Source organism: Penicillium chermesinum (genome assembly GCF_028974085.1).
Source record: "Penicillium chermesinum strain IBT 19713 chromosome Unknown utg000003l:1.0-5111272.0:1.0-5115320.0, whole genome shotgun sequence".
Taxonomy (NCBI): domain Eukaryota; kingdom Fungi; phylum Ascomycota; class Eurotiomycetes; order Eurotiales; family Aspergillaceae; genus Penicillium; species Penicillium chermesinum.
This window is the reverse complement of record NW_026695313.1, coordinates 4,263,112-4,286,101: the sequence shown is the minus strand read 5'-3', so window position 1 is coordinate 4,286,101 and position 22,990 is coordinate 4,263,112. Positions and strand designations below refer to the sequence as shown.

Sequence of the window (22,990 nt, the reverse complement as noted above, 5' to 3'; positions counted from 1 at the left end):
ACATACACTGCACTGGTAAAGGCTTGCCGGGTCAGATTAAAAAGCCATTATTCAACGCCCTCCTTTTCATACTCCCTCTTGCTGTAATTGAATTATTTCTTCCTAGCGCGCATTACACGCCTTCGGCAGCTTCAATCCAGCCGAAAAGCGCTCCCACAACCACAGTCGCAAGGGCCCAAACCGCACCCCACACGGATGCACCCTGAGCCGAGACACCACGGATAGTTCCTGCAATCTGCACGGTCGAATTGATTAAGACCGCAGCAGCAAGGATGAACGTGCGGGAAACGAGAACCTGAGTCTTTGCCGAAAGCCGGCCCCACGTCTTACGATAGATGGCCGTGATCAGATACTCGCCCTCGCGACTAACAGGGTGCTGGGGCTCTCCCGCATTCGATGAGCGACCAGCCGAGCTGACAAAGAGGAAGTCGCGTATGGCGAAACCGGCTGGGATGAGGGTCAGGTAGAGACCAAAGAGACCTGCAGCGCCTGAACTTGCAGCTGTGATATCGGGGATGCTTTCGAAGTGAACCACCAGCTGAGCTGGAAGCCACGTGGAGTAGCAGACGTAGATTATCACGCTGAAAATAGAGGTTGCTGCGAAAGAGGTATAGAGGGTAGTAAGGCGGTCTTGCAGGATAGTCCGATTTGCCACGGAGCCGGAAGGCGCGTGCGATAGATCATGGACCGAAGCGGGCTTGCGCAAGTAGGTGAATGGAATCACGGTTGATAGAATGGTGATCGCGAAAGATACCAGGATCGAAGTCGGCCGGACGCCGTAGAAGAAGTACAGCAGGGAGTAAGTGGGGAGGTGGGTGAGGAACAAGAAGGAGGCGACATCTCTGTCTGTCATTACTAGTGAGATGGATTGTTTTACTTCCGATTGATAGGGAATGTGGTTACGGGGTCTGCTTACTGTCAAATCCTAAGCCCCAAGATAAGCCGATCTCAACAGCTCTCCAGCTTAGTAGGCCGGCAACCTCCTCCCATCCTTCCAGGTGCTTACTGATGATGGCGAGATCATCGCGATTCAGGCTTGCAGTCAACGAGAAGAAGAGCGTGCTCAGCAGGAGGCTGGCGAAGAGCACCAGGAGGAAGCGGGCGGCGCAGGCGGTTCGCGACAGCTGAAAGCTGTCCGAGTCGGCCCTGCGAGAGTCTCGAGCTCCCCGCGGCGTGACAGCTGTTTCAGACTGTTCCTTCTTGGAAGCCATGATCAATACGTGTGATATTTCTTGAACCATGAGGTACAGAAAGCTCCAACAGGAGGTAATCGAGACGGAATTGGGAAAGCTGATGGTGGCAGCGGTGAGAGATGATGTCATCCTTTGCTTTTTCCACTTCCCGCCACTCATTTTCTTGGATGCAAAACCAAACACATAAAGGCCAAATTGCCTTATGACCTCATGATAATTGACAAAAGATCAAATAATTTCGTGAATATTTCCCAACTGACAAGAATCGATCATTAACGAGGAAGAATTTGGCTTGTTTAGAATTACACATAACACAATGTAGGACTCTTCTAGTCGTCCTCTCCTTCGGTCTCTGCTACAGCAAATTCCATGGTACCGCTCTCCCTGCCCTTGTTATCACGCATAACAATTCGATATTTGCCCTGGTTCCAAAGGTCCTTGATAGTAATTTCGCGAGTACGGCCCAAGGACTCAATGTCACCAATGCGTTGCAAAGTCCCTTCGAGATGATCGTCGAAGCCTTCTAGTGCGCAAACCTCCCGGAAAGCACGTTGCATAGGCACAGAATCAGCACGCACCATTGCCCGCGAGTCAATGGTAAAGAGGTTCTCATGATCGTATGCCTGGATGAAATCGGCACGCGTCATGATCTCACGGGCCTTATGAAGAGGAATTTCCGGAAGAATGTGGCCTCTCTCTGGGTGGTAGATCTCCATTTCTTTTTCCCGATCGACCAGAGCTTTAGCAAGCACCATTGCAGCAGACTGGAAATTCTGTTAGACTGCTTATTCCTCATAGAATGGAACAGTGGGTGAACGCAAAAACCGGGGAAGGGGGGGGGGGGTGATCTTACCGAGAACTTTTGTTCGTCCATGACATCGTCATCCATCTCTGTACCGAGAATCCAACACTTGTTAAGGAACCAGGACTTCTCTGCACGGCAGATCTCGTCGCAAGTCGCCATGACATTGTTTGACTTGGCTATCCTGCTTAGGAAAGAAAGGCGGCCACCGATCTTGTTGTAGATTTCTTCGAGCATGGAAGCGGGGAGGTCTTCGTGACAGAACTGTTGACGATATCTCTTCAATGCACTCATCGCCTTATCCTTGGGTAGATCCGTGACTGGAATAACCTCCATCCGGGTCGCATAGCGCTTCAGCCGTTCATATACCCAGTAGTCATCACTGTTGAGGACTATACGGGAGGTTAAGACAGGGGAGTCATAGATGGCCGCGAAGTCACTTACTAGTGGTAACCAGTCCACTTGCCGCCCATTGCTCAGCACGCTGTTGGATCATCTCGAGGAGGTCTTGCCCATCGTGATCGTCGCGAACCAGATGAGTGCTGTTGATGATGAGGACCAGTGGTGGGGTACCCTTGCGTCTTCTGGCAAGGGCGACTTTCTCCAGTTTGTTAAAAGCACGTTCAATATCCAGCAATGCAGTGGTATCTCTCGGACCGCGAATACTGAACAAACTGCCGATGTAGCTGTTCAAAGGGATGAGTATCACAAAACAAAAGATGAGCAGCGCGTGACGTACTCTTCATGGAATTCATAGTCTAGGGCCTTTCCGAGTCGAATACGAAAGATTTCCAAATCAGCATGCGCTTCGAACATAGCACAGCCGGTGCCATTGATCTTGCGCATTGCCTCGAGGAGCATTGATGTCTTTCCAGTACCCTTCTCACCAATAATGAGATAGTAATGGCCAGCTCCAATGTCCCCGGACACGATTTTGTCGATCTTGGCTTGCTCATCCCGGAGAACCCAGTGTTCTTCGTGCTGGTACTGATGTTTGCCCGAGACGACGCCGGCTACTTCAAGGGCGGGGTCGCCGGGATTGAACGCATTGTCCATTTTGTCAAGGATCAAGCGTTTGTAGTATTGATGGTATGAGTAACCAGCCACACTAGCGCAGGATTAGCTGGGCCCGGCCCGGCCAAAAGTAAGTCCAGGAATGATCTTACCCAAGAATGAATATCGACGCCGCTGTCGTCGCAGAGGTCTCGAGCATCTTCAAGATAGTGGATTTGAAGGTTGGGTCATCGCTTCTGCGGCCCTTACCCCCACCCTCATCCCCGTCGGCTTGGTCTGTAGGGTCCGGCGTGTATTGGCCATAGCTTTGCGGATTTGGGTGGTGATGCACAGCAATGGATTGAAAATTACGAGTGGCGGCTCTCAACTGCCCTCCTAACCCTCGGCGTGCACAAGACGACAAAGGCGATGCGATCTTCGCCCATAGCATTGCGGCTTCCCTTAATGGCCAGAGTTTGTACTTAAGGAATAAGACAGCTGCTCAACACTGAGAATATGCTGGATGCAATCCTGTAACCTAATATGGTGCAAGGCGATCCGGAGATCTGGGGTAGTGTGGTGTAAAGTACTTCGTAAAGAGTAGACCAACTCGACTACGTTAAGCTTATCCCCGTAGTTTGTGCCACACCACCAGGGGATGACACGCGGCGAAATTGAAGGGAATGGACAGGCGATAGCCCGAAATTGGATCGAAAGAGTGACAAAAACGAAAAGAGAATGAAAGACAATGAGAGAGTGGCGGGGATAAGGAGACAGCTGGAGACGTGAGTGTGGCTTAGTCGCGGTGGAGCCGTTCAGCCCCAAAGCCTCCCCTATGGGGGCTTGGCAAGTGGCCGTCTCACACGAGTTTCAAGCTTTTCTGAGAGCTTTGGGCGTGCAAGATAAGGCTGAGCGATGAACCGGACGGGCCAGCCAATAGAACGAGCCAATGTTAGTTGTATCTGCTTGATAGGGCGCAGGGGTTTGTTTTGATGTTGCCCAGGTGGGCTTCTCAGGTAATGGCTTGAACTTTGATTCACCCACCTTGTAGTTTCCGGCTTCCAAGGTATCTACTTTCTATCCGCAAAAGACTCTGGGAGACACAGCATATTACACTTGGAGCCAATCATCGAATTCGATAACATAGGCCGGTATGCTGTCCGTCTAGTAAAGGAAGAACAAAAAAGAAAAAGAGAACAAAAAGGCAGGGGTACATGAATGGACTCGCAATCAACGTCGTTAGCGGCCTGAGGCAGGCGAGAGCTGCAGTACGTCCTAAACCGACGCAATTCCCAAGTTCCCTCGTGTATCCTGCATGAATCAGACCGAATACCCAAGAACACCTGCAACGAAAGAGCTCGTCGATGCAGAACTCGCTAAGATCCTGTGGGGAGGCCCTTTCCCCCGACAGCTTCCCCGAGCCCACCGCCCGAGCACTTCCGAGGGTATGCCGCATCCGCGAAATTTTCTCCGTTTCACCTCCACTAGACTCCCTTTCCTTTTAATTGCATTGGGGAACCGGGGTTATTTGGCTTCAATTGCTCTCGTCTCTTCTTGTATAATAGCGACTTCTTTTTTTCTGCCCTCAGAGGCTACACCTTTTTTCCCCTCCCCATCCTTTCGCCATTTCTTTACTCCGCTAAGGATACCGTTTCGTCGGTTGACCTGGCTATAGCTGCTATCCGACAGACCGATTACGTATAATGGCTCAGGCAAATGGAGAACAGGAGCCCTCGAAAGGTTGGTGGTGAACTCGGACACGCCTGTGCGCTCCGACCACAATCTGTGTAGACGCAGAATGGAAATTCAATAAAGCACACGACGCGGGAGACCAGATATACTAATATCTTACAGAGACTCCGCAAGTTCCGAAGGAACAGGCCGTTACCGCTCCTGATGAGACTGTCGATGACGAGAATGCTGGTGGTATGCATCAATTCTTCGAGGGGAGGCATGCGACAGATTACTTACTTTAGTCTAGGTCTCTTCCTGATTACTGTGAAGCTTCCTCATGCACCTCACAAGATCCAGGTGACGGTAGGTGATTCCCGTACAGTTGGCCCCTCTGATTCCCCTTCTAATTCAAACCATGTAGGTTTCGAGCCAAGAGCAGGTTCAGGATGTCCGTCAATCGATCGTCGAGCTGCCTGGCACTTTCCAGTACACTTGCTTCCACCTCGAATTCAACGGCAACCGCATCAATGACTTCGTCGAGCTGTCCGAGGTGCCTGGCCTGAAGGCCGACTCCGAGATCGTCCTGGTTGAGGACCCATACACCGAGAAGGAGGCTCGCATGCACATTGTGCGCATGCGCGAGTTGGTGGGCGCCGCTGGTAACCGGGTCGACAACCTCCACGGTATCTCAGCTGGCCTTTCGCTTCACGATGCTATCACTGCTGAGGCTGCCAAGGCTGGCGACTCTGAGAAGGATCACTCTTTGGCAAAGTACGACCTGGAGGGCGCCTCCTCGCTGCAAACAATCTTGCCCCGAGCGGAAACCCCTCCTCCCAAGACTGTCAAGTCGATCTCGCTGTCTTCATGGAATCCAGTTCCGTACCACCTTCGCCAGAAGGGCCACCTGCTTTATCTGCAGGTGATCACCAACGAGAGCGAGTACTTCCAGATCACCGCACACGTTTCGGGATTCTTTGTCAACAAGTCTTCCAATGCGAAATTTGATCCTTTCCCCCGCCCGCTGGCTAAGAAGAACCACGCTCACTCTCTTCTTACCCTGATTTCTCAGATTTCGCCTTCGTTTGCCTCTTCTTTCGAGGCGCTGCAGGAGTCCAACAACGCAAAGGATCTCCTCACCACATTCCCCTTCCAGAATGCTATCCCCAATAGCCCATGGCTTGTCGCCCCGACAAACTCTAGCCTCAGCACCCACCAGGCTGACATCACCCGCTCCCAGGAGAGCTTCCTGATCGCCGGCGCGGACAATGCCGAGACGCTGCGTGACTGGAATGAGGAGTTCCAAACCACCCGCGAGCTTCCCCGAGAGAGCGTTCAGGACCGCGTCTTCCGGGAACGGTTGACTTCCAAGCTCTTTGCTGACTATAATGAGGCTGCTGCTCGCGGTGCCGTGCTGGTTGCCCGCGGAGAAGTGGCCCCTCTCAACCCCACTGAGGAGTTGGATGCCCAGATCTTCGTTTATAATAATATCTTCTACTCCTTCGGTGCTGACGGTGTTGGCACTTTCGCTTCCGAGGGTGGTGACGAGGCTGCTCGTGTGGCCGTGGGCAAGGACGTGTTGGGCATCAAGGCTGTGAACCAGCTAGATATCGACGGCCTGTTTACCCCTGGTACCATCGTCGTTGATTACCTCGGCAAGCGTATCGTAGGTCAGAGTATCGTGCCTGGTATCTTCAAGCAGCGCGAGCCTGGCGAGCATCAAATTGACTACGGTGGTGTCGAGGGCAAGGAAGTCGTGGCTACTCACCAGGACTTTGTTCCTGTTTTTGAGAAGCTTTCCAAGGCTCTTCGCATCAAGAAGCACCCTGTCTGGGACAAGGATGGCAAGCGACACGATCTGGAAGGAAGTGTTGAGACCAAGGGCCTGCTGGGTACGGATGGTCGCAAATATGTCCTTGACCTTTACCGTGTCGCTCCACTCGATGCCCAGTGGCAAAATGAGGACGGCAGTGATGTCTACCCTCACCGCATGTCTGTTTTGCGACTTGAGCTGGTTGAGTCTTACTGGCGCAGCAAGATGAGCCAGTATGTCAATGCTGAGGTTGAGCGCCGCAAGGCTGCCAAGGCCAAGGAAGCCCCCAAGGAGAAGTCCGAGGGCGATTCCGAGAAGCCCAAGGAAAATGCTGACCAGGACCGCGTTGATATCTCTGGCTTCAACTTGTCTCTCAACCCTGATGTCTTCAGTGGCCAAGTGCCTCAGACCAAGGAGGAGAAGGAACAGTGGGCTCAAGACGAGAAGGAAGTGCAGGAGGCTTGCAACCATCTCCGATCTAAGGTCATTCCTGACCTCATCCAGGATCTGCATGATGGTGATGTTGGTTTCCTTATGGACGGACAGTCGTTGACCCAGCTGCTGCACAAGCGTGGTATCAACGTCCGTTACCTGGGTAAGCTGGCTCAGCTGTCTAGCGAGAAGGGTGCTCGCCTCCACGCTCTCTCCACCCTGCTTGTCCAGGAGATGATCGCCCGTGCCTTCAAGCACATTGCTAACCGCTACCTGCGCAATGTGCCCGCTCCCTTCGCTGCTCCTTGCGCTGCTCATCTGCTCAACTGTTTACTGGGTACTGATGTCAACGCCGCTCCTCGCCCTGAAATTGATGAGGCGCTGCGTGCAGTCTACCCCGAGGGTGACTTCTCTTTCGAGCAGGTCACTCCTGCATCTCTCCAAGCCGAGATTGAGAAGCAGGTCACCATTCGCTACCGCTTCTCCCTTGAGAAGGGATGGGTTGGCTCTTTGCGCCACCTCCAACTTCTGCGTGATATTGCCATCAAGCTGGGTCTTCAGTTGGGCGCCCGTGAATTTGCTTTCGCTAAAGCTGACGTCAAGGAGCCTGCTCCTGTACCCAACGGAACCAATGGCACTAGCCAGGAGGACCACAAGAAGAAGAAGGGCAACAAGAAGGGCGGTGACAACAAGTCCCCTAGCCCGGCCCCTGTGGCGTCCAAGCCCCCTGTCAGCATCACTGCTGACGATATTCTTAACATTGTTCCTTTGGTCAAGGATGCGTCTCCACGTAGCGCTCTCGCCGAGGAGGCCCTCGAGGCTGGCCGTATCTCGCTCATGCAACAACAGAAGCAATTGGGCCAGGAGCTCATTCTGGAGTCCCTCTCTTTGCACGAGCAGATCTACGGCATTCTTCACCCCGAGGTTGCCAAGCTGTACCACCAGCTCTCCATGCTCTACTACCAGACCGATGAGAAGGAAGCCGCTGTTGAGCTGGCTCGCAAGGCTGTCATTGTCACTGAACGTACCCTGGGTGTGGACTCCCACGACACCATCTTGGCCTATCTCAACTTGAGCTTGTTTGAGCATGCCTCTGGCAACACCAAGCTTGCGTTGGTATATATCAAACATGCCATGGATCTCTGGAAGATCATCTATGGTACCAACCACCCCGACTCTATCACGACTATGAACAACGCCGCGGTGATGCTCCAGGGCTTGAAGTTGTACGCCGATTCTCGCAAGTGGTTCGAGGCCTCCCTTTCGGTCTGCGAGGACCTGTTTGGCAAGCAGTCCATCAACGCTGCTACCATCCTCTTCCAGTTGGCACAGGCTCTTGCTCTTGACCAAGATTCCAAGGCTGCCGTTGTCAAGATGCGCGAGGCCTACAACATCTTCCTTGCTCAGCTCGGCCCGGAGGACCGCAACACCAAGGAAGCCGAGACTTGGTTGGAGCAGTTGACCCAGAATGCTGTTTCCATTGCCAAGCACGCGAAGGATATCCAGGCCCGCCGCCTGCGCCGTATCAACATCAACCCTCGTGCACCTACCATGGGCACGCGCGTCCAGCCTCAAATCGGCCAGAGTCTTCCAGAGAACTTGATGCCCACTGCTGATCCCTCTGGCCTGGACTCCCGCAGCATCGATGAGCTCCTGAAGTTCATCGAGGGCACTGATGCTGGCGCTTCCCGCTCCAAGAAGAAGCGCACTGCGGCGAACCCTAAGCTCCGCGGCTCCAAGAAGTCTGCATAGAAAGTCTATCCCTAACAAAAAAAGGGTTCTTTCGGTGTTCTCGACCTTTTGTCTTTCATTGTCTCGTGTCTTAACAGAATACTCCATGATCGGTTTTGGGGAAGGGGCTTCGGTCAAGCGTGATGAGCAGGAAAATAGTTGTATTTTAGATCTCTCTCCCCTCTTTGGTTTGGTTTTATGGGTTTCCGTCTGTTGATCTTATCCTGGGTTACTGCATGGGGAGGTTTATGGATTTGGTTGCACCATATGGCCCTTTATCTTGACATGCATTGATGATGCGACGTGTCCCAAATACTCCAGAATATATATGACAGTGTGAACGACATAGTCCCAAGTAATTTAGGTAATCTAAACGCATCATGCCCAGGTGACACCATATCACTACCGGAGATCATGTTGCTCCCCCCCCACGTCTCGTTGACCGCACTCGGGCGGATCCACACTTTGTTTACCTTTCAACTTGTGCCGCTTCTCCTTCTTTCACCCCGAGACATCCTACGTGAGCGCGCCGCTTTATATTGCGGTCGCGAGTATCTAATATTTCTTATCAACATCGCCTCCGAATACTCGGCATTATTTGGAGGCTTTGCATGGTAATTATCATGTCGGGCGGCAGATTTTACGCCAATTCATATCCCGGTATGTCTCAAAAACCCCGAGCCTTCGAGGATCGTGACTAACGACCGAAGCGACCAGAGATTAAGTGAATAGAATTATCTTTGGCGTGCACCAATGGATGACATCCTTCCCACGGCTAAATGGGCAAATCGCATGCTACGCCCTTTGACCTCCATTTACCGCCGACTGGAGAAGCACCAGGAAACCTTGACGATCATCAATGCCGAGTCAGCGAGGAGATCAAGAAGCCGAACGCCAGAAGGGGTGGCTGCTGTTATCTCCCAGCCCATCCCCGCGGTCGAAAGCCTCTCTGCATCAGGCTCCGACGCCGACGAGGAGGACCCAGTATGGATACCAGGGAAGAAGCCGGATCAGCGGCGCGTCAAGCACAAATACTCAGCGCGAGGAAGAGGCAAAGCAGGGAAACGACGGACCAGACTATCGATCCAAAGCCCCGAAACCTCTCGTACCCTTCCCGGCGCAATTGAACTTGCGACACCCGTGATCACCGGCAAGCGATGGGAGCTTCCGCCGAGTGCGCAGTCACAGCGATCCGCCTCTCGCGAGCCGAAAGCTTTGCATAATCAGAGACAACAACAGGTATTCCGTGATCGATATTCGTTGCATAGAAGCCCTTGGCAGGAACTTCTGGATGCGTCAGGCGACCCGGGCTTCGGCGACATCGTACATAATCTCGACCGTATTTTGCAGAACTTTCTGAATAATACCCGCATCGCTAAAAATACGGACGATAATCCGCCGAAAAGAAACAGCGGTGCACGCTCTTTGCTTTCAATGGTGATGCGACGATTGCCGGAATTCCTCGCAGCGGAGCAGGAAGTACAAAAAGAAGAAGGGAGATAGACGAGGATATGTGCGATGCATACTTTACTGAGCTGGAACTATACTACGCACCCCATGGCAAGGGCTGGAGGCCACTCCGTGAGGCTGTCCGGGCCCAAGGCATGTTCCTGGTGACATCGATGATCAAGAATGGATGGTTGACCGATTCAATCGCCTGTGCATTGATTGAAAATTGCAAATGGAACGACCACGACGCGTGCGAAACATTACTATCAACATTTCTTTCTACGCGTACGTCTTATCCTCCGCCTCCGTCTCTGAGGCCGTCACTCGACCTTCACCCACTGGGAGACCCCATGCGAGCATTACGAAAATATTCTAGCCATAACTCGAGCCCACGGTCTTTCATTTTCAAAGAGCTCTCCAAGTTGCTTCAGCGTGGGGTTTTGCCTCCAGAATGGATGGCAACCAAATTATGGAACCACTGGATGACTCGGGCTACAGTTTCGTTTTCGAGAGAGGATGGCGATTCTGCGACAGCCTCAAGGCTGATTGAGGCTGTTCTCTTACGCGCTAGCAGGAGTCTTCCACTCAGCACCTCTCCGTCGATGGAAGCCAACCCCCAGACCCCGGATCAGTTTACGCGAGCTCTCTCCGTCTCGTCGATCGAGAGGTTCGATAATGCCCGGATGTGTCCTGTGCCCGTGGAAGATGCCTTGAGCAACCACGTCATCAGTCTTTTGGCAGCGCTCTGTGGTATGCATATCTCCCGGTCACGATCAAGTGACTACGAAGAAGCAAAAGGCACCCGAGCAGGCCATATACTCGGTTATTTGTCGTTCAGGGTCGAAGAAAACATAGAAAAGCAATCGCCCTCGGCGATTGCTGATCTCACCTCGCATGAACTATTCAGGCGCAGCTGCATTATATTGGCAAATTGTCTGGTCCTGTGTAGTGACGCAATCTTGGCCGATAACCACGAGTTCGCTCTGGAGTCAGCACCTGGTCTGGAAGAATGTTCGAATATTGTGGCTTCGCGGCCAGACCTAGTGAAAGAGTTGGCCTTATTTATGAAACAGACTTTTCGGTGCTATTCCAGTGCCTCGGATAGCGAACAACCTAACAACACCGGGAGTGACATTCGTGAAATGATTTCAATGCTCCCACATGTAGCCGACGGGGCATCTGTCGGGTTATGCAGACTGTGGAGTCGTGTCGCCGTGGACGCAGCGATGGAATTTGCGGAGACAACGGGTGAGCCCGAGGATCATCTATGGGCGATGGAGATCCAGGAGACAGTCAATGCCATCCAGGATCGAACAGAGTCTAACTCCGCCTGTGCCGGTGAAGCCCAGCCTCCGTGTCCAAGAAAAGGTCTTTTCCGTTGGGAAGAGAGCATTGGAGAATGGGTGGCTCGGACACCGGCACTTAAGACAAGCCAATTATTCCCTGACAAAGGCGGCCAGATGCCCACAGCCCCACGACGAGCACCCTATGTCCCAAATTCCATCGACAGCAGTTCGACTGAGCCAGAGCATTCCGATCACTCCGCTTCGAGCCTGACTTCGTCCCCTTCGATTGGTCCCGGCACTAAGCGAGATTTCCAAGAGAGCGAATGCTCGCCCACTCGACCGGCTAAACGTCGGCGCGAGGCCCCCATCATCGTTGTCAAAAGAGACGAGGGCAGCACAAGCAGACCGCGATCTGCCCGCGCAGAATCGAAATCTCCATCCTTGGAACCTGTGCTGCCTTCGCGGCGTATCTTGCGTGACTTGTCAAATCGCAAGAGGAGCCAGCCCGACTCCACGATCATGAAACCGTCCAGAATTGAGGTTGTCATCATCAACCAGAAAAGGCCTGCGGACGAGAAACCAATCCGTTCCGCTCGAGAGGTCGTCGAGACAGAGATCCATCGGACAGTGGAGCGACGCAGACCGGGACGACCTCCAGTCTCGCGTGTCGCCACCGAATCCCGCGCTCCTCAGCGACGATCGGTCATTCCATGCTCCGAGGATGACAGTGAAGACGAATTGAGCTTCATCTAAGTTACGGGGCCCTTCCAATATGGGTCTCATGACCAACTTTGCTTCGCTTGAGGACCATGCTTCATATCCAAAACCTAGTTTGGTTCCATGGATCCGTTGTCTCTCCTGTTTAGCCTTACGAATGGGCCTGGGAGTTGAAAGGTCGAAGTTTTGATCGGCCGAACTCGACCGAGTGAACTGGATCGAGATGAGGTCCGTATTTTGAGACTGGTGGATACGATAATCCCCTCCTATGTTTTTCTTGTGTTCTTGGTGTCCTGGAGATTTGGTGTTCTGGGCTTCTGGCTTGATACCCCCTTTTTGTTTAGATTTTGAGTTCTGTGCCCTGGTCCCCCAGTTTGATTTATGTTTAAGCGAACCTGTTCGTGCTCCTCCTTGACTTCGGTCTACCTTATTTCAGTTAGTAGACTGCAATGTAAACCACTACGGACGCCGACTGTCTCTCCCAGGATACGGGTCTCATTTTTCCGTAGGGGTTCATGGTAGCTGTGGACTGGTCTGGAAGCGCGACGTTCGGTACAGCACAAAGGCCATTATGACAGCGATGATCCAAGCTCTCAAACCCAAGGGGCCAATCCCGCACGGGCGAGCCGATCTTTAGGGAAATTGTAGAGTCTGAGGTAGATGAAGTGCCAAGACCCTACCAGACTTCCATAGTTGGGTGCGCCAGGTACAGAGAAAATGTTCTGCATGCACCCTGCACCTCCCCATGACTCGAACCTCCGTCACAATGTGTGATATATCTTCAGGATTCCTGGACAGGCACTACATGCTTCTCGTCCCCAGCAATCCCATCACCTCCAGCGCAGCACCAGGATTGGCGGGGTGGGCGCAAATCTCAAACCGCTAGTGCGCCCGGCGGGGATCGACGCAAGGAGGCGCCTAGAGCACCTATTGGACTTCGATCCCACCAGTTTGGTCATGACGCTATGCCTGGTCAGGGTTTTCAGACGATTCACATGTCCCGCTTCGATGGATGCGGTGGATTACGTCGCATCGGTACCGTCAGATCTCTGATCAGTTTCAGCCAAGCCTGTAGGTCGAGTGGCCAAAAGGCGGACGGACCAGGGTTTCTGGAAAATCTCCTGACTTGTGAAACGCGCCTATGGGTTTCTTGGCGCTATATAGAGAATGAGTACTCCGTACCGTGAGGTTCTTGTCGCGGATTCCTTGGACAATCACTTTGTGTCTTTCTTGCCTTTCACTTCACGAGGCTAGCCCTCCTTCAATTCTTTATTCGGTCTCTATGCTGGCGCAATAACATAGACATTCACTACTCTCTCTCTCTCTCTCTCTCTCTCTCTCTCTCTCCTTTGGATTGATCCTTCCAATTTATTCTCCAGGATTTTGCGCCCCAGACACATCTACCATATCGTGCATCTGCTCATCTTTGGTATATTCAAGAATCTTGTCGCTTCTTTGGCGGCCGGTATGTTGGAGTGATATTCACGTCCGTCTCGTTCAGAAACCTCTTCACTCTTTCTCAAATCCACCTGGAGCTATTCAATCCTTGGGAGGGGCTGAATCAATCTATTGCGTGTCAAAGGCCTGCTAGAGAGCCGGTTGTGCTGCAAGCTGGTCTTGCGGAATCAACCTTCCATTCTTTTCGACTGCCCTTATCGGCTCTACTAGCCGCCCATTGACATAGTACATCATCCTGGGACAGATATTGTTCGACGAGACGCGATGGACATCGAGAAGCGCTCCGCCATTACTGGCTCTATTTCCGATCAGCTGGGAAAATGGAGTCTCGTTGCCTTTGGCTGCACGGCTGCTTTTTATCTCATCTGGCAGATGATGTTTCGGTTCAACCGCCACCTTCGTCTCATATCTAGCTTTGGAGACACCAGGCAGCGGTACTTTATCTCCGCCCATGGCACATTCGCATGGTTCAAAGAGCATATCATCTATGCTCCTCTGTTCCGCAACCGCCACAACCGCGAATTCCAGCTGTCGTCGGCGATTAACATGGGAAACCTCCCCAGTCGAGTCCATGGCGCGCTGACCTTCGGTCTTATTGGGATGAATGTCGCTCTCTGCGTGGTGAAGCTTCCGTATTCGTTGGGCAGCGAGGCGGTAGTCGGAGCCGTGATCAGTCGCACCGGTACTCTGGCCACGATCAACTTGATCCCTCTTATGATCATGGTTGGTCGAAATAACCCTCTGATTTCCCTTCTGCACGTGCCATTCGATACGTGGAATCTCCTTCATCGCTGGCTCGGTCGTGTTGTCGTTTTGGAAGGCGTTGCGCATACCCTTGCTTGGGCAGTGTCCAAGGCTCAGACGATGGGCTGGAGTGTTGTCAACGAGGCTGTGATGGGCGAGAGTTTCCTGTGGCATGGCTTGATGGTGAGATTCCTGCCTTCCCCCACCAACTTATATACATACATACATATGTATGTATGTATACGAGCATTACAGCATAGTACTAATCAAGGATTCCTCGTCTAGGGTACCGTGGCGTTGGGTGCGCTATTCGTGCACTCCCCTTCGCCGCTCCGCCATGCTTTCTATGAAACGTTCCTCTCTCTCCACATCATCTTTGCAGCAGTTTGTATGGGCGGGCTATGGGTGCACCTTGATGGTATGCCATCCCAGAATTACCTGCTCGCCGCTATCATTCTCTGGATTGTGGAAGTAAGTTCATATGGACAGTATTGAATTTCTGGCATGCAGGACTGACAAAAAGGCCTTTGTAGCGCTTCATCCGCCTTGTGACCATCATCTACCGCAATATCGGTAGCAACTGCACTACGGCAACCGTCGAAGCCTTATACGGCGATGCAATGCGAATCCACCTTCGTCTGGCACGCCCCTGGACCGTCCGACCCGGCCAACACCTCTATCTCTACATCCCAGCCATAGGCTGGTGGACCTCGCACCCATTCTCTGTCGCTTGGAGCGAACAGACGGTCCTAAATGAGAAGGGTCTCCCCGTCTCGTCTGGAGACTCCTTTGACTACGCCAAACAGGAAACCATCTCCCTCCTCGTCCGCCGCTGCACCGGCCTAACCGACAAGCTGTTTCTCAAGGCCCTCGCCACGACGGGCCTGAAACTGCGTGCCTTTGCCGAGGGACCCTACGGCAGCATCCACTCGATGGACTCCTACGGCACCGTCATGCTCTTCGCCGGCGGCGTGGGGGTAACCCACCACATCCCCTTTGTGCGCCACCTCGTTGCCGGCCATGCAGAGGGCACGGTGGCTGCCCGCCGCGTGACGCTCGTGTGGATTATTCAGTCGCCAGAGCATCTGGAGTGGATCCGGCCGTGGATGACGCAGATTCTGGCCATGGATCGCCGCCGCGAGGTCCTGCAGATCAAGCTGTTTATTACTCGGCCGCGCAGCGCGAAGGAGATCCAGAGCCCGTCTTCTACGGTGCAGATGTTCCCCGGCCGACCTAATATCGACACGCTCGTTGGCATGGAGGTTGAGAACCAGGTTGGGGCGATGGGCGTGCTAGTCTGTGGAAATGGTAGCTTGAGCGATGATGTGCGTCAAGTGTGTAGGAGGCGGCAGTCCGGGTCCAACCTTGACTATATCGAAGAGAGCTTTTCGTGGTAGACGGGGGAGAGAAGGCCCCTTAATTTCTGCTTTTTTTTTTCTTTGCTTCTCGCCTGAGCACTTCGGGTTTTCTGTCTTTACCGGTCTTTTGTCAGCTCCCCCCTAGATAATTTGGACTTTGGTTCGCCCATAGGTAGGCGGGCCTGTCGCTAATGTGATGGAACTGTACATATTCATCGAAGTGTCCACTCGTATCTTCAATGTATGCTAGGCCACTATATACTATGAGAGCCGGTTGTCAAGTTCAGACAACAAAGTTTTTGAACAAGGGAGCAATATGGAAAAGCCAATATAATGTTCGGATGCTCACCAAAATTCCGAGCAACAATCTAGTACGAGACCAAGCAAAGCGCGCGGGGGTATATCGCAAAGGAGACAAGATGCAAATCAAGGACAGGCTAAATGCGACCAACCCAACACAAAGAATAGAAACTCATAGGAGATGGGAGGGGAGAAGGAACAGGGTCAAAGACTCTGGAGATCGATCGTATCATCTCGCCAGACCTCAGCCGGACCCCGTTGAGATGGGCTCTTTGGCACGTTCTTAAAGACCCTAATTCTCTTTAAGTAGGGGCCACACTCCCCGATCCACGAGTTTGCACTTGCGCAAGCTCATAGACCTGATTTTGGTCTGCGGGGGCCTCTCTCGGCTCCGAGTCTGGAAGAATATCTCGCGGCCACTGGTGCGCCAACGGCCTGTCACTATCCAGCTCCGCAATCGGCTTGGGCGCCTGATAAAACACATCTGGGACCTTCGACGCCCCCCGACCCATGCTGCCCGTCGTACTCGACGACTGCGGTTGCATAGCATCCGAATTCAGCACGCGCATAAGCAGCTCCGCCTCGCGAGGAAACGGGATCTCCCCCCCCAACCAGATGCCTCGCTTTGAGCTTCCGCTCATAGATCTTCTTATTCGCCGACGGATTCTCGACCACGATCGAGACCTCGCCCGAGAGTCCCGCATACACGCCCCGGGTCTTCGAGAAGGAATAGAAGCCCGAAGCGCCCCGCATACCGAATATGGTGCCCGACTCGGCCGTCCGGCCCAGTCCCAGCGCCAGCGAGACGTTGAGGCCCAGCGACACGCCGGGCATGTGCATTACTTTCGCGACGGCCTCGTCCGTGCTCATGGCGAACACGTAGTCGGTGAGCTCGACGCCGAAGGTCATGCCGCAGCCTACGCCGCTGAGGGCCACGGCGGAGGGCGCAGACCAGTTTCCGTCCGGCAGGCGCGAGACCATGATGCCGGAGCCAAAACGGAGGGTGCCGCAGCAGCCTACCCGGGCAACCGTGCAGATGATAAGGACCTAGGCAGCGAATTTAGCATCGCCAGGCTAGAAGGAGGGAGGAGGAGGGAGGAGCCAGAGAATGGTGCCCTACCTTGGCGCGGCCCAGGATCTTGCGCGGAATGCCGCCATCGCCGACAATTAATGGGTTGATGAAGGAGTCTATGATCCTAGCCGCTTTGATACATTGGCCTAGGGTGAGGGTGTTAGCTCTGCCACTGCTCTTAAGTCAGGAGCTCACGCACTGGACAGCGACGATGGGAATGGGTTGTGGATCGGGTTCCGGAGCCCTAGCGGAGTTTTGGAGCTGGTGCTGGTTGACATGGCTGCATATAGCGGATATACAAGTTACTAGCAGTAGCAGTCCCAGACACGCGCCCAACTTGGACCTTCCGGTAGCCACAGCCTACTAATACTTTTTTTTATTCTTACCCCGAAGGCAGGGGGGGCATTAGTCAGGATTCCAACGTCCTCAGCCTCGCAAAGATCTGCATAGCGTGGGGGCTGAATGCGATGCCGCTAAGGCGAATGAAGTATGGACTGCGGCGAACCCTAACACTAATTTAGTGCTAAGTTGGGCGGGACACGCGCAAGGGCACGGATACGCTTGTCGATCTTCACGAGGATACGCTTCCGTGGCTCCCATTGCGCCTGTGTAGCTTCTGAGCGGGGGTTGAGCTGATTACATTTGGATTATTATTTCTTGCAAATGAGCACAGATCAGCGGCGAAAAAGGGCTATTACAAAGTGCAGAAAGATCGTCGAGGCAGTCGGCGCCCGCCATACAGGGGGTAGCTTAAGTATAGTCAAATGCAGATCAGCCGGGTCCTTGGCAGTATATTCACAGTATATTCATTGAGGTTTCTAATCCAGCAGGGCATGATATCTACTTCAAACGAGGCACCGTGGAAAGTTCACGAATTACTCGCCTATTACGTTTGCAAGATCCGGACGCCGAAATGCTAAATAAACGCTATGACCAAATCCACAAAAGCAAACCCATGCAACACGTCATGTCATCATATATCATACATCTTGAAACTAGGGAGACGCCGTCACTGTAATCGGAGGCACTACCAGTATAGGTGTCTGTGGACGTTCGGGACTCTCCTGGCGAATTTGTATCGTCGGGAGGGGAGCTGGTACTGAAACCGGAGCTGGCGCCTCTTCATCATGCCCAGGGACATGCGATAGCTCCTTGACGAATGACTGCTCAGTATTGGAGGTACGCCGGGGGCGAATCCGTCGGACAGATCGACCAATCGGTCGGAAAAGAGCCTTTACTCCATGACCGACGGCCTTCAACCCTTTCACTACCGGGTTCAGGATAAATGCCACCCCGCCCACAACAGCGTTGAATACAAGGCCGAAGTAGCGATCGGGCAGAATGCGAAGGAGGACAGCCCAGGGGAGACATCCTAGAGCACAGATCAAACAGACTGCCCACAGAATCCCACTGATTCTGGTCACGCTGAAGGCCTGGCCGCCAACAAAGATAATCATAATTTGTCCGCCTACCATAATCGCGTTGATTCCGAGAAACCAGTAGTTCCGGAACATGCCTTCGAAAATGTTCAGCTTGTTATCCAGGCGGCGATTGTTGAACTCGTTGAATATTTGCATCCACACAAAGGTGTTGAAGACGACGGTGGAAAGTTGCTTCGCTCGAACGTCCATGTCCGTACTGTCAAGATGGGCGCTGAGCAGCTTATCACCTGCGAAGTAGAGCATAAAAGTTACAGCCAGCTGATACAAAGCCTGACCAAGGATCATCTTCCACATTGTTAAAGTGAAGAGCGAGGCGTTTTTGGGAACAGGCTTTCGATCAAGAATCTTTTCGGTCGGTGCATCAGTCGCTCTGTTGGGGTGTTAGTCAAAGGCAACTTTGCCGGCGAGATACATTACTTACAAGGCTAGGGCAGCAAACGTGTCCATGATGAGATTGACCCACAGTAGCTGCACCGCGCTGAGCACACTGCTATTGGAGCTGCTGTACACAGACGACACGAACGTCAGAGCAACCGCCGTAATGTTCACCGTGATCTGGAACTGCAGGAACTTGGCCACTGCATCATTGACTGCCCGTCCCCACGAAATCGCCGTCACAATCGACCGGAAGTTATCATCCAGCAAGATGATAGAGCTCGCTTCCTTTGCGACTTCAGTGCCAGCAATGCCCATGGAAAAGCCGACGTCGGCTGTTCGCAATGCAGGCCCGTCATTGGTACCATCGCCCGTCACGGCAACAGTCTCCCCAAGAACCTTCAGTCGCTCAACCAAGATCCGCTTGTCGTCCGGCGACGAACGAGCCAGGACCTGGAGACGAGGAATGACTTCGTCCATTTCCTTGTCTGACAACTGTCGAAACTTGGGGCCTTCCATGACGAGCCCGTCTTCTGTCTTGATGCCGCACGAGGAAGCAATGGCAGTGGCCGTTGCGATGTTGTCTCCCGTGACCATCTTGACTTGGACGCCAGCAGAGTGACATTGGCGGATTGCAGGCGGTACTTCGGGGCGCAGGGGGTCCTGAATTCCAACCACGCCAATCCATGTCATGTCGCAGAAGATATCGTCAAAAACAACAGAAGAGGGATCATCCTCGAGCGTCGGAGTCGCGGTTGGAGGCCAAGAGGCGAAATCTTTGTAGACAAGTCCAATGGTCCGGAGAGATGCCTGTGCGTACTCATCAATGATCGCTATAATGGCATCGCGGTCGCTCTCGTACAAGGGTGCAGTGCGAACGCTATCACTTTGGTTGTCGATCTCTGTGATTTTTCCAGTACAGGCGCCGACCATCAATTCAGATGCACCCTTCACGAGCAGTCGGTAGCCCGTTTTCGGAGTACGGTACACGACACCCATGCATTTTCTGGTAGAATCGAACGGGATGAGCTGGACGATTTCAGCAGACCCACGCTCTGAGGCGAGATCCATGCCCAAATGCTCTTGAGCGAGCTGAAGAAGTGCCACTTCGGTCTTACTTCCCACGAATTCCTTTGCTCCATTGTTTTCCTGGAACGCGGTGGAATTGAGAGCAACGCTTTTGACGATGAGATCCCGGACAGCAGCAGAGCAATTCCTGAAAACATCCGATACTGTTTGAGAGCTCGATTCAGCTTGAACCTCGGAGGGTCGACTGAAGCGTTGGTCAGCTCCCCAGGTTCCCGCAACGACCGTCATTTTGTTCTGGGTCAAAGTTCCTGTTTTATCGGAGCAAATGACTGTAGCATTTCCCATGGTCTCGCAAGCGCGGAGAACGCGAACCAAGTTATTCTCTTTGACCATGCGAGTGGTAGCGAAGGCAAGAGCAAGGGTTACGGCCAGTGGAAGGCCCTCTGTATCACATTAGAAGCCGGAACGAATAAAAGTGTTTGCGAATCCCTCACCTGGAATAGCGACGACGATAACTGTTACGGCCACAATAAGAATATCTACAAATTCTGCGCCTTTCACAGCGGCTGAACCCGTATTGTTGGGGAGGTCGACAAGAAAGCGAATTAGCAAGACGAGGAATAGTACAATCGCAGCTCTGGACCAAAAAGGAGTTAGCAATTAGTGGACTCTTTTTCAGGAGGGTTTTAACATACCCGGAGCCCAAATACCCAATCCAATCAGCCAAGCGACCGAGCTTGACCTGAAGCGGCGTCGGATCATTCGATACCTGAAGCGAGAGCATGATGCGGCCATATGTAGAGTAAGGTCCAACGCTAGTGACGAGATAAGTCCCAACGCCCTCAAGGACCTTGCTTCCGGAGATCATGAATGGGTCCAGCTTTTTCGTGGCTCGGTTCTCCATGATCTGCTGCCAGACTTCATGTCCATCAGTCTTCTTCATTTGATCGGATTCACCGGTGGCAGACGATTCATCGCATTTAATGCCATGGCCGGATATCAAGACCCCGTCGGCAGCGACGGAGTCTCCAGGTTCGAGGTGTAGGACATCGCCGACCATAATATCATAGATCGAGATCATCATTGCTTTTCCGGAGCGAGTAGCTTTAACCTCGCGGTCATTGTTCTGGAGGAATTAGCTGTGGGCTCATTGCGAGACGGCATCATTGCTACTCACGCGTTTATTGAGCTTGGTAAACTGCCTTTCCTTCTGCCAGTCATTCGCAGCAGTAACGACTGTGACGATGAGAATCGCCACACAAATCGCCACACCCTCGACCCAGTCGACGCCCGAACCCTCGCTCACTGTTTCATAGATCCCCAGTGACAATGAGACAATCGCCGCGATGGTCAGAAGAATGATGATCTTATCATTATAAGCAATCCAAAAGAGTTTCAAGAACCCGGTAGATTTCCTAGCAGGAAGCTTATTCTGACTGAACACCCTTATCCGATCCTCGAACGGTGTACCTTCACTGCCAGCAGCAGAGATTGGTGCCGGTACCTCTTCTTTTTGCGCCTTGCACACCGGAGGCCTCTCGTTATAAAGCGGAGGTGTCACCTCCTGGAAATCAACAGTCCCTTCTAACCGACCTTCCTCGACAGAAAGACCAGCAGTCAGATCAGTCCGCAGACCCCGTTCCAACCCCTGCAGGCCACCAAGAGCATGGAAGGCAGCGAGGGACTTGGGGTTCTGTAATTTATTAAGCTGACCAGGTGAGAAGGCAAACCGGTTGCCCTCGACCTTAAAATCAGCCTCGGTACGTGGGTCTGGCTTTAACGCTTCTGTTAAGGGCACATCATCGTAGATATTCTCTTGGTGCGTAGGTTCTTTGTGTGCAGTATGGCTGACACTGGAACCCGCTCTTGAGCGGACTACTGTATCTGCACTGGAAGCGAAAGAGCCGGAACGAGTACGTAGAGTCTCGCCGTCGACAGATAAAGAGGGTCGGTGAGAAGCACTGTGCACCGTCAGGTGCACAGTGTCTGGATTCCATTGCATCTCAGGAGATACCGGAGAAGATGGGGAGATTGGACTATGGTTCAGATCTGTGGGCGAGCATGATGATGCGGCCGCTGAGGAAATAGAAAGTGGTCGCTGGTGGGGAAGGAGATATGTCAGTCTGGTTCTTTTCCTGCTGGGATGATGTTTTGGATTGGGTTCTTACCTCTCTGCCCGAAGTATTTGTGGTGATAACCGGAGCAAGACGGGAGTCCTGATCGGACGTAGGGTTATTGGAAGACATGGATTTGCGCTCTGCATGTACACCCCGGCGAGTGCCCCGTTACTCAACTTCAAATCAGACGTATGTTTGTGGGAGGGAATGGTTTCAAGTTGGGAATTATGACCAATAGATATTTTACCCCTCAAGCTGGCTGTGCAAAATGCCGAGGCGTCTTGGTTGGGAGGAATTAAGGCCTCGACCCAAAGTCTGCTGCTGTAGGCGGTTTTCGCCAAGGGTGATAAATGATTAGAATATCCACAGAAAGCCAAGGAAGCGACGCAGTGAGAATATGGTTTAGACGAGACTGGATGCGCCGCAAGAAACCTGGGTATCTATTGATGACGAGCTGCACAAGAAAGAGAATTTCGACACAGCCACTGCACGCCGCTCCTTTGCCCCTTGGTTAAGGCTTCGCCCAATATCGATGTATAGAGTCCGTTTGGGCGTGCGGAGGATACGATGGGATATGCATTGAAACGAAGCTACATGTGGCTCACGCAGATCACCCAGGCGCTGAGAGTGATTCTAAGCGCCTTTGGAGATAGTTCTCTAGTTTCAACTCTCACCTGAGCCGCCGTGGCCTAATCAGGGAATATCCCTATAGAATATGATACCATTGCTGGGGTCGCGGGCCAGGATGAACCAATCTAACGACGTGATGTGATGGGAGGCTTGCCGCCGAGGCCTTCGTGGGTCTGCTGCGCCTCCTTGAACACCCTCTCAAATAGCCAATCATCAAACTGACTGCTGCAACCCCGCTCACTTCGTGTACCTCAGATTTATGAAGAGATTGATCTTGTAATTCCTGTCTAGGGTCCAGAGCAAGTGTCATCGACTTGCTTTGGAGTTGAAGGTGGGCTTAGGACTCCACAACGGGAATCCGGGCGGCTATGCTGGAGC

At 52.8% G+C, this 22,990-nt stretch overlaps 7 protein-coding genes across 7 annotated transcripts; 3 read left to right on the top strand and 4 right to left on the bottom strand.

Annotated features, from left to right (window-relative positions):
• Positions 1-112: 112 nt before the first annotated feature.
• N7468_004569 (uncharacterized protein) lies at positions 113-1,211 on the bottom strand (the record flags this gene model as incomplete). Its single annotated transcript, XM_058473866.1, has 2 exons — positions 113-855; positions 917-1,211. 2 exons carry the CDS (start codon positions 1,209-1,211, stop codon positions 113-115), a joined length of 1,038 nt encoding a protein of 345 aa, XP_058332869.1.
• Positions 1,212-1,522: 311 nt separating this feature from the next.
• Positions 1,523-3,439, bottom strand: N7468_004568 (ATP-binding protein; the record flags this gene model as incomplete). The annotated part of the gene is made up of 5 exons (XM_058473865.1): positions 1,523-1,957; positions 2,047-2,387; positions 2,440-2,681; positions 2,735-3,103; positions 3,162-3,439. The coding sequence occupies 5 exons, from the start codon at positions 3,437-3,439 to the stop codon at positions 1,523-1,525; spliced, it is 1,665 nt and encodes a 554-aa protein (XP_058332868.1).
• Positions 3,440-4,691: 1,252 nt separating this feature from the next.
• Positions 4,692-8,656, top strand: N7468_004567 (translation initiation factor 3 subunit CLU1; the record flags this gene model as incomplete). The annotated part of the gene is made up of 4 exons (XM_058473864.1): positions 4,692-4,728; positions 4,843-4,914; positions 4,970-5,025; positions 5,084-8,656. 4 exons carry the CDS (start codon positions 4,692-4,694, stop codon positions 8,654-8,656), a joined length of 3,738 nt encoding a protein of 1,245 aa, XP_058332867.1.
• Positions 8,657-9,388: 732 nt separating this feature from the next.
• On the top strand, positions 9,389-12,123 carry N7468_004566 (uncharacterized protein; the record flags this gene model as incomplete). The annotated part of the gene is made up of 2 exons (XM_058473863.1): positions 9,389-10,114; positions 10,171-12,123. The coding sequence occupies 2 exons, from the start codon at positions 9,389-9,391 to the stop codon at positions 12,121-12,123; spliced, it is 2,679 nt and encodes an 892-aa protein (XP_058332866.1).
• A 1,686-nt stretch (positions 12,124-13,809) lies between these two features.
• On the top strand, positions 13,810-15,686 carry N7468_004565 (ferric reductase family protein; the record flags this gene model as incomplete). The annotated part of the gene is made up of 3 exons (XM_058473862.1): positions 13,810-14,472; positions 14,575-14,760; positions 14,823-15,686. The coding sequence occupies 3 exons, from the start codon at positions 13,810-13,812 to the stop codon at positions 15,684-15,686; spliced, it is 1,713 nt and encodes a 570-aa protein (XP_058332865.1).
• Positions 15,687-16,388: 702 nt separating this feature from the next.
• N7468_004564 (uncharacterized protein) lies at positions 16,389-17,297 on the bottom strand (the record flags this gene model as incomplete). Its single annotated transcript, XM_058473861.1, has 3 exons — positions 16,389-16,994; positions 17,068-17,165; positions 17,219-17,297. The coding sequence occupies 3 exons, from the start codon at positions 17,295-17,297 to the stop codon at positions 16,389-16,391; spliced, it is 783 nt and encodes a 260-aa protein (XP_058332864.1).
• Positions 17,298-18,014: 717 nt separating this feature from the next.
• pmcB (putative calcium-translocating P-type ATPase(PMCA-type)) lies at positions 18,015-21,867 on the bottom strand (the record flags this gene model as incomplete). Its single annotated transcript, XM_058473860.1, has 5 exons — positions 18,015-18,831; positions 18,883-20,308; positions 20,360-20,502; positions 20,561-20,991; positions 21,043-21,867. 5 exons carry the CDS (start codon positions 21,865-21,867, stop codon positions 18,015-18,017), a joined length of 3,642 nt encoding a protein of 1,213 aa, XP_058332863.1.
• Positions 21,868-22,990: the final 1,123 nt, after the last annotated feature.